Source organism: Bos grunniens, chromosome 27 (assembly GCF_055505025.1).
Source record: "Bos grunniens cultivar Pamir isolate PY7600 chromosome 27, Bosgru_T2T1.0, whole genome shotgun sequence".
Lineage (NCBI taxonomy): Eukaryota > Metazoa > Chordata > Mammalia > Artiodactyla > Bovidae > Bos > Bos grunniens.
In genome coordinates, this window is record NC_141191.1 from 9,362,412 (window position 1) to 9,372,962 (window position 10,551).

Below are 10,551 nucleotides of genomic sequence, written 5' to 3' on the forward strand. Positions count from 1 at the left end.
GCATGATTTTCCTTCCAGTATCAACAGGAAAGATACATATTTTTAAAAAAAATTAATAGCTTAAGTAAAGCTATTTCTAGAGGTGGGCAAGATTTTCAGTGGACCAATGTGTAATAGTAATATTCAGAAAAAAATTGTATTGACGAGCATGACATGTAAATAAATTATATCAGGCAAACTAGTAGTGTAACTCTTTGCTAGTGAGGAAAACATTACAAAGTAGATTCACATTACCTACAAAAGTTATGAGAAAAAACTCTTACTCGTCAGGGTGAATTAGGTTTAACTGTACCTTTAAACTTATTTTTGCTCATTCTGGACTAATGAAGGGGCTTCCCAGGTGGCTTCTTGGTCAAGAATCTTACTGCCAATGCAGGAGCGCAGGAGATGTGGGTTTAATTGCTGGATCGGGAAGATTCCCTGGAGGAGGAAATGGCAACCCACTCCAGTATTCTTACCTGGAGAATCCCACGGACAGAGGAGCCTGGCAGGCTACAGTCCATGGGGTTGCAAAGAGTCAGACACGACTGACGGACTAAGCATTAACATGCATACGAATAAACCAAGTCTGTGTTTTCAGCAGTACCAGGGCAGGCACAGGTGTTGAATAAAAGGTTGTTGAATTTTTAGAAAATATGCTCTTCAGCCCAACTATGGATAAGACACACTTTACTTCTTATTGAAATATATCCAAGTGTAGATGATTGTATCCTATTAGGGTGGCAAGAGGTGGTAAAATCACTTCTTCAAAGCCATTAGACAGGTGCTTCTTCGGGTTCCTTTTCCACATTTATGGTAGGCTTCATACAGTCAGAATATGTTCTGGTTTGCTTCACCTCAATTTCTTTAGGTGTACTGACTCTATTACCTGTATTTGGTGGGATATTTACATAAAATTAAGATCCAGTCTGGTTATTAAATATGTACATAAACATCAATGTTTCTAATGTACCAACCATACACAATAATTAGCAAGAGGCTGGGCACAAGTTAGTCTAAAATCTCAAGTAAACAGAACATTTACAGCATGCATTATAGTAGTTGGAAATACAAAACCGGAATACCAGCGCCTCCAGAAGTCATCTGTAGAGCCTAAAAATACCCAGGGGTTATTGGGTGCATCTGATACTGAATATGACTACTATTTTTAAATGTTGCTTCAGAAAGCAGGTGAGGCAACAGTGATTTTAATAGTGATTTTAATAGTGCTTAGGTTTGCAAACACAGAATTCAGAATTAGGTTTCTAGAATTCTGTGCTGAGGCATCCAAGCTAGCCACTCAGACTCTTCAGCTGACTTGGTTCGAATAGGATTGGCCAAGAGATAACTGAGAGACCTGCATTTCCTTGGCCCATTGTTGTGGTTGATGCTCGATTTAGGTAAACAAAGGAACTTCAGTGTTTAAAAAAAAAACAACACCACCTTTCTTAAAATTAATTTTTACCACCGCATCAATATATTGAGAAACTTTTCAGATGAACAGCCTGTGATTTCAGTACCATTCAGTGCCAAGTGCCATCTCAGGTGGTAAAATAGGGTTAAATTCCTTCAGTCGAGGGTTGTTTCCTCTGCTCCTGTTAATTTCCCAGTTCTGTTAGCTTATCCAAACTAATCACTCTGCTCTTATCAGAAATGACCAAAACGGCATCCATCTCACAAATGTGGGGAGAAATGATGTAAAGCCCAGGAAAAGGGGCTCTCATCCATATAATTACCAAAGTCAAACCCAAACAATTAATTCCTGTTGTGCCTCGGTTGAGAGAGTCCCAGGATCTACAACAGGCTGGAGTGAAGGAGAAAGAGAAAAGCTCATGTCTTCCCATCCTGCACTGCCCGGCCCCATGAGGGCACCTGTCGGCCATCTTGAAAAAGAGAAGACAAGACCGCGGAAATAGGAGGGAATCAGGCCTCATGAGAGCGCAAGATGGGGGACGAGTTATTTATAGCAGTTCGTCCGTTGTTAAACACGGAACAGCAAGAGGCCATGCTACTAGGAGTCCCGATCTGAAATAACAATAGCATACAGTTTTTCGAAAAACTCACCTCTGAGACTTGAAAGTTTCCTGAAAAGACAACAGAAATGAAGAATACTCTTTAGCAACTCAGATATCAGTAGGCAACTGTCATTTTTTTTTTTTTTAAGCGTGGCACCTGACATCTGTTTGTTATACAGGCAGAAAGCCTTGCTTTGGCTCATTTCTACCTTTGCTTTGTCATCCCCAGTCTCCAGTCTGGCCCTTTGAGCTCTATTACAGGGGTGGAGGCAGGCAGGTGAACAGAGAGAGGCCACTGCAGTCTCCTCCCTGCCCACCACACCCCTCCCCACCCCAGCCCGCGGGGTTCCAGCTCCCACCTTGCTGGAACGTTTGCTGCAAACATCCCTGATGGAAGGAGCCCGAGGTAGGCGGAAGGGGAGGATGTGTTCTCAGAATCTAAAAGGGAAACTATGAACTGCTCTTTTTTTTTTTCCTCATAGAAGCATTGGAATTCACTTCTGTTAGATTCTGTGGTGATGTATTTTGAGGCACTGGCTGGCCTAAGGTCTCAATATTAAAAAGTGTGCTCTGGGGAACAGTTGTTCAACCAAGCCATAAGCGTTAGTTGCTCTGCTGCTGCTGCTGCTAAGTCGCTTCAGTCGTGTCCGACTCTGTGCGATCTCATGGATGGCAGCCCACCAGGCTCCCGGGTCCCTGGGATTCTACAGTCAAGAATACTGGAGTGGGTTGCCGTTTCCTTCTCCAATGCGTGAAACGTGAAAGTGAAGTCGCTCAGTCGTGCCCAACATTTTGTGACCCCCTGGAATGCAGCCCACCAGGCTCCTCTGTCCATGAGATTTTCCAGGCAAGGATACTGGAGTGGGTTGCCATTTCCTTCTCCAGGGGATCTTCCCGACCCAGGGATCAAACCCGGGTCTCCTGCACTGCAGGAAGATTCTTTACCGACCGAGCTATCAAGCCATAACAAAACAAAACTAAATAATAGTGATGTGTGATCAAATTGTTGTTGTTAAGTTGCTAAGTCGTGTCCAACTCCTTTGTGACCCCACAGACTGTAGCCCACCAGGCTCCTCTGTCCATGGGATTCTCCCGGCAAGAATGCTGGAGTGGGTTGCCATTTCCTTCTTCAGGGGATCTTCCGGACTCAGGGATGGAACCCACGTCTCCTGCATTACAGGCAGATTCTTTACTTCTGAGCCACCAGGGAAGCCCCATGTGATCAGATAGAGTTTGAAAACACTTCATTCTATACCTTTCCCTTTTAATATTCATAATGCATATTAGCATATGAAAGGTTCTGAGAAGTCATTTAAAAAAAAACAAAAACAAAGAATCTGTTGACATTGCTTTTCCAGAGCTTATGTAAGCAAGGAACTTCCACCCCATCCTGCCCAAGAAATCCCTCTTCACCCCATCTTGCCCAAGAAATCTCTCTTCACACTTTAGTCAGCCTGCTCTGTAGAGAGTCCACAGGATAGTTTTCATCAAGGGCATGACAGTAAATATTATATTTCAAGCTTTGAGTAGTGTTTTCAGATAAAAATGGGACACTGTTAAATTTGAATTTCTGATACATAGTGAATATTTTTTTTAGCAAATGTCCTCAACATGTCTTAAAAAGTATTGGTTGTATTGCCCTCATCTTTTTATTTGCTGAGTACGTTGTGGGCCAGTCTCTGTGGCCAGTACCAGCCTGCTGCTCTAGATGAGAAGCAGCCACAGACAAGGCACAAAGGCACAGGCTTGGCTGTGTCCCAGTACAGCTCTACTTATCAACATGGAAACTGGAATTCCATCGCATTTTCTTGTGTCAGGAGGTACCATTTTTCTTTTGGTGTGTTTCCAACCATTTGAAGATGTAAAAGCCATTCTTCATTTGCAGGCTATACAAAATTGTCAGGCAGAGACTGACTTTAGCCTGTGGTTTGGCTACAGCATGCTGTGGTATACAGTGCTTTCTGAATTCACAGGATTTAAACTTGTGGCTTTTTGTAAAACAAGTGATTGGAAAGTCCAGGTGTGCAGGTTGTCTGTGTCTGCCTTAGGACTGATTCATCATCCACCTGCTAGATAACTAAGTTTTGAGCTCTGCCAATGCGCTTCCCCTGTATCAGACTCACTTTTTTAAGCAGAAATCAGTATTGGGATGGCTCATATAGAAGAAAGTAGGGGCACCCTGGCTTGGGGGTTTCCCCTGTTTTGACTGTTTCTTAGCCCTCGATGTACTCACACTCGCAGCACCTACAGAAAAACACAGCACGTCAACCTCCTGCACAGTTCTAGACTGAATGCCTAGACCAACGTTTTTTACTATTTTAAAAATTTTAAATGAACAAAATAAAAATATCAATTTTAACAAGTTAAAAAAAAAAAAGAAAAAACCTTCTAAAAAACTTACAACACACAGGAGCGGCTCTTTCCTTTGAAACGACTGAATTGCTCTTGTTCCCAGAGGCTTTGGCAGGACGATGATCGAGAGTAGATTCTCCCACTGTTGGTTTGACTGCAAACCATTCTATAAAATACAAACACAACATTTTTTCTTAAAAATTCATTATGACTATTGTCAATATATGACACTACAATTTTCATTTAAGCAGATTATTTAGACATCAGGGATTCCCTGGTAGCTCAAACGGTAAAGAGTCTGCCTGCAATACGAGAGACCCGGGTTCGATCCCTGCATCGGGAAAATCCCCTGGAGAAGGAAATGGCCACTCACCCCAGTATTCTTGCATGGAAAATCCCATGGACGGAGGAGCCTGGCAGGCTACAGTCCACGGGGTCGCAGAGAGTCAGACACGACTGAGTGACTTCACTTTCACTTTTGTATCATATTCCTGAGAGTGGTGTGAATACATAGGTTAATAGCCCTCTCCACCATGGTTCACATCTCTGATGCATGGAATCGTTGCTTCAAAAAAGTTACTTTAAAGACAGTATCCCTGTGTTCCTATTAGTCTTTTGATAAGCTTTTATTCAATAATAATATACATACAGAAAAATGAACAAATCGTATTGTTACAGTTTGATGAATTTTCGAAGTGAATACATACCTGGGTTGCCATCACCTTGATCCAGAAACAGTACCAGCACCCCCGAACCCCCTCATGTCTCTCTCTTGTTGTTGTTTAGTCACTAAGTCATGTCTGACCCTTTGTGACCCCATGGACTGTAACCTGCCAGGCTCCTCTGTCCATGGGATTTCTTAGGCAAGAATACTGGAGTGGGTGGCCATTTACTTCTCCAGGGGATCTTCTGGACCCAGGGATTGAACCCTTGTTGGCAGGCAGATTCTTTACCACTGAGCCACCAGGGAAGCTCCAGAACTCTAAAAAGAAAACTGTCTTGACATCATCATAGGTTAGCTTTACATGTTTTTATATTTCATATAGATAAAATCATATAGTATCTTTCATTTTGCAATTATTTTTGTACTATAAAAATGGTGACAAAATTATTTTCCATGTTTCTGTGTTTCTTACTAATTCTGTCAACTGCAGCACTTGGGCATCAATTTCACTGTGCTTCCAAAGACCACTTACTCCTCTTAGCTCACCCTCATGGAGGCTAGAAGATGTGTGTGAGGTCATTTCTACTCATCAGCTGTGCCCTATGTCCGCTAAATACCACTCTGGACAGTAATATTGCACAGAACTGTTACAATCACTTTGGCTGCTTAAAATCAGCAGTCTCAAAAATCAACACTGATGATAAAAGAATTCTGTTCAATAATCTGAAGGGTTGAGGTGTCCATGGCTAAAGAGAAATTATGTTCCAAAGCAAACAGGGATGCAGGTCAGCTTTGCACTAGGACATTTAAATTGAAGATTAAATGGAATGGATGTGTTTCAATCCAGAAATTCCTACTAGAACCAATAAGTAGAACTATAGTGAGACAGATTAAATATAAGCAAATATTAGGGACAAAAAGTGATGCTTGATTTTGTGGTGTTAAAAAAAAATAACTTGACAAAACTAAAATGCTGAACAACAAAAGAACTTAAGTGGGGGGACTACCCTGGCAGTCCAGTGGTTAAGAATCTGCCCTTTTGTTACAGGGAGCACGGATTCAATCCCTGGTGGAGGAATTAAGATCCTGCATGTCTGTGCAGTATAGCCAAAAATAAATAAATAAATAAAAATAAAAGGGAGAAATAGCATCAACTTTAAAAAAAAATAGAGAACTTAAATGGGACAGGGGGCTGGCAGGGAGTGGGTAGTGTTCTAAGGTCCTTACAGTTTGAGGAAGAGAATAAATATATTACATTTAGACTAAGATAAATATGCATGTTAAAATTTCTATGGTAGCACTATAAAGAGTAGAAATTTGTAATTTTCCAAATTAGTAGCGGGGTCTTTGGAAAAAAGTTCAGTGCTAAAGAAGAAAAAATAGGTAAGACAAAAAATAAGAAATAGAACACATTAAAAGCACAAAATAATATGATAGATATGAATGCATATATGATTGAATTAATAAAAGTCACAGCAGATGAAATTACAACAGTCCATGAATTGGGTACAGTGGCAGGCTTTTCTTTCACTTATGCTCAAGTAGAGCCTCATTAAGCTTGGAAGAACCCAGTTGACTATTTCCAAGGAAAACTTACTTGGATTCAGTTTTCTGCTCAATTTCCTTTGCAACATTTGTAAAAGGAAGAGGAACTCTACTTTAAGTTCATTGTTAAGTTTGTTGGGATTGCCTATTAGTTCTGATAGCCTAATGTTATCTTTAATAGACTTTGAAGCTGTCGACCTAGGGACCAGGGGTAACTGCATCTGGTAACTGTAGTCTGTGAAATTCACGAGGTCTTCCTGGATGCTTTTAATTCTGGAAAAAAATAAAATATTGTTGACAAATGCCATTCTAGTAATAAGATTTATATTACCAAAAGTTTCATATTAAATTATATTACTAGAAAATTCCAGATAACTCACTCTCTATGTGTTAACAAGGTGTACACCTCCTGTATCAGTATTTCAGGTACTCCGGCTTTACAGTGAATTGTTCCATGGATTAGTTCTTTAGGTAATTTAAGTTTTTTCCTTGCCAGGAACTTTAATAGTAGAAAGAGAATACTTTCATCATAAGAAGTTCTATAAAAGTCTCCAATTACTATAAATTCACTCTAGTCTCCCTTTAATCCTCAACCAATAGTTTGAGGTTTAATGTGATAATTATTAAAAGATATTATTACTCAGCAAGAAAATCAACTATTATATCCCACTCCAATTTGAAATGAGTATGCCAAGTTTCATAGGTGACTCATGACATAAACCTTAGTAACCTTTTCAATACAAGGAAACAAGCTGCCAACCCAGCACATGGCCACACACGCATATACAGAGAAATCCAAGATCTCAGGAATACACCTCTTCAAACAAACTTCTCAACAGTTAAAAGTGTCAGTGATTGCTAATTTACCTTTTCCAACTGTGCCCAGTTATCCAACTTGACTTTTAAAGAAGTTCCATTTTTAAAGGATGACAATTTAAGGTCCCAGGGGTAATAGGTAGTAAATATTTCTGCTATCAGGAAGCCATTTGAAAAATCCCTGTTCCATAGCGATAAGGAAATGAAATTAAGTGCAGTTACTTATACAATTTGTATTTATAGTTAATTCAGTTCAGTTCAGTCGTGTCTGACTCTTTGCGACCCCATGAATTGCAGCACACCAGGCTTCCCTGTCCATCACCAACTGCCAGAGTTCACTCAGACTCACATCCATCAAGTCGGTGATGCCATCCAGCCATCTCATCCTCTGTCATCCCCTTCTCCTTCTGCCTTCAATCTCTCCCAGCATCAGAGTCTTTTCCAATGAGTCAACTCTTCGCATGAGGTGGCCAAAGTACTGGAGTTTCAGCTTTAGCATCATTCCTTCCAAAGAACACCCAGGACTGATATCCTTTAGAATGGACTGGTTGGATCTCCTTGCAGTCCAAGGGACTCTCAAGAGTCTTATCCCACACCACAGTTCAAAAGCATCAATTCTTCAGCACTCAGCTTTCTCCACAGTCCAACTCTCACATCCATACATGACTACTGGAAAAACCATAGCCTTGACTAGATGGACCTTTGTTACACCACTTAAATATTCTATACTGACAGCAGCTAACTTATGGAGCTTTCTTGGATCACTGCTCTAAGGAAGCCTGCAATGGAATAGCATTTGGGTGATGCTATTTGACACACCAAAGCCCGTGGCATTCCTTTTATGAAGCCAAAACTATTATTTTGTATTGAATATGCATTTTAACAAGATCCCCATGTGATACCTGTATCCACTGAAAAGTTCAGGCATCTTTCTTAAGGAAAACTGAAATTAATAAGCCAGAGTCATTGCCTACAAAGTCATTATTTTTCTGGAATTTAGTTTGCATTCCCAGAAAAAATATTAACTGCCAGTTATGTTCAGCAAATGAAATTAAAAGATGCTTGCTTCTTGAAAGAAAAGCTGTGACAAACGTAGATAGCATTCTTTGTTAAAAAGCAGAGACCTCATTGTGACAAAGGTCTGTAGAGTCAAAGCCATGTTTTTTCCACTAGTCATGTACAGCTGTGAGAGTTGGACCATAAAGAAGGCTCAGTGCCAAAAAAATTGATGCTTCAAACTGTGGTGCTGGAGAGGACTCTTGAGAGTCCCTTGGACTGCAAGGAGATCAAACCAGTCCATCCTAAAGGAAATCAACTCTGAATATTCATTAAAAGGACTGATGCTGAAGATGAAGCTCCACTTCTTTGGCCACCTGATGCAAAGAGCCAACTCATTGGAAGAGACCCTGATGCTGCGAAAGGTTAAGGGCAAGAGGAGATGAGGACAACAGACGATGAGGTAATCGGATAACATAACCAATCAGTGGACATGAGTTTGAGCAAACTCCAGGAGCTAGAGAAGGACAGGGAAGTCTGGAACACTGCACCCCATGGGGTGGCAAAGAGTCAGACATGACTTAGCGACTGAACAGCAGTGTTCAGTGAGGCTGCAGTTAGACAGCAACTTTTTTCAGTCCCTGATAACTCTCAAACTAGATGCAATATCTAACAGAAGGTAAACTGATCCTCACTAATATAAATGTCCAATGTCCCTGGAGAAAGAGCCTGGACTTTTTTTTTTTTTTTTTTTGTTACCAAAGTATTCTCTATTGGCTTAAGTCTAAGTAATGATTGACTGATTGAAATGCTCCATCCTATTTTTTTAGGTCATCTCCCTAAGACAGCAAGGAGTGTGTGAGTGTGTGTGTGTGTGTTTGTGTGTGTGTATGAATGTATGAGTATGTGTGTGTGTGTGTATGTGAGTGTGTGTGTATGTGAGTGTGAGTGTGTGTATATGAATTTATGAGTGTGTGCATGTGAGTGTGTGTGTGTGTGTGTGTGGTGGGTAGGCGGGTGCGGGGGCAGTCCCTGGAAAGAGCCCCTGAGCGGATCCCCGGCCTGCTTTGCTGGGCCCTCAGCGCCTCTAGGCGTCCGGGGGCCGGACCTGCTTCAGCACCTGCTGATGTTCCTGGGGAAGAAGGTGAGATCGAGGCTCTGGAGCCAGCGCAGAACCGACCGAGACAGGCGGGAGCTCTTCGGGGGATGAGGATAGACCAGACACTTCTTAGGCTTCTCTCCATTGGGAGCTGCTTGACATGGCAAAACTGACCGTGTCTTAGGGCGGGCTGCCGCCGGCTGTGTCAAAAGCCCTCCTCTAGGGCCGGCGGCAGCCATGGCGCTTTCTGGGTTTCTATGGCAGCACCGTTAGGGGCGGGGCCTCTGCTGGGGCGGGGCCTAGTGTGGGCGGGGCCTCAGGGCGAACCCCCCGCCTCACGGGTGCTCCAGCTTGGGGTCCTGCTACCCTGGGTTGGTGGACGCGCATCCCGGGTCCCACTGGGAAAGGACTCGGTTCCAGGAGCTTAAACTTTGGACGGAGCTTTCAATCTCCGTTTTACCCTTTAAGAAGTAACCGATTAGAACACTCTCACTCCCATCCGGCTTTCCCTTAAAAACTGACATTTTGAATGTTGTGGTTTCTGTAGTCAGTCATTTTGAGGAGGTTGAGGACGTTTCATAAGACAAAGACTGTTTTTGTTTGGAAAATGGAAACAATAGAGATTTTTTTCCAAACTTCCAATGGAAAAAAATCTTCAAAATTAAGATGAATAGATGCTTAATGTCTACAAAATTTAATGTACCTATTTCCTTAATTATTACATTGTGTTCATAAAAATTGCATAATATTTGAAGGTAACTTGTAAATTAGATCATCACACTTCACAAGGATGCCCCAGTGTGCATGATTCATTCATTGGACAAGTATTTATTGAATCCCTTCTAGGCCCTGAGCTAGTCGCTTGAGATTTATCAGTGAAAGATATAGATTAAAAAAGGATTGCAGACCAGACACAATTATAAATTAAATATTTGCACATCAGAATTATTAACATCCTTTAAAAACTTTTACAGTAAAAGATAAAATCAATGTGGTTCATATATACATATTATTATGCAAGATAAATATGGGATAGACTTGAGAGTAAAGCAATATTTTACTGAACATGTTTATTAATATAGTAA

General features: G+C 41.3%; 1 protein-coding gene across 1 annotated transcript; it reads right to left on the bottom strand.

Moving 5' to 3' along the window:
* Positions 1-652: 652 nt before the first annotated feature.
* Positions 653-9,705, bottom strand: SPATA4 (spermatogenesis associated 4). The gene is made up of 8 exons (XM_086380996.1): positions 9,488-9,705; positions 7,423-7,552; positions 6,936-7,054; positions 6,608-6,828; positions 4,396-4,512; positions 4,118-4,238; positions 2,044-2,063; positions 653-868 (listed from the first exon to the last, which is right to left on the bottom strand). Exons 1-8 carry the CDS (start codon positions 9,703-9,705, stop codon positions 756-758), a joined length of 1,059 nt encoding a protein of 352 aa, XP_086237122.1. The 3' UTR covers positions 653-755.
* Positions 9,706-10,551: the final 846 nt, after the last annotated feature.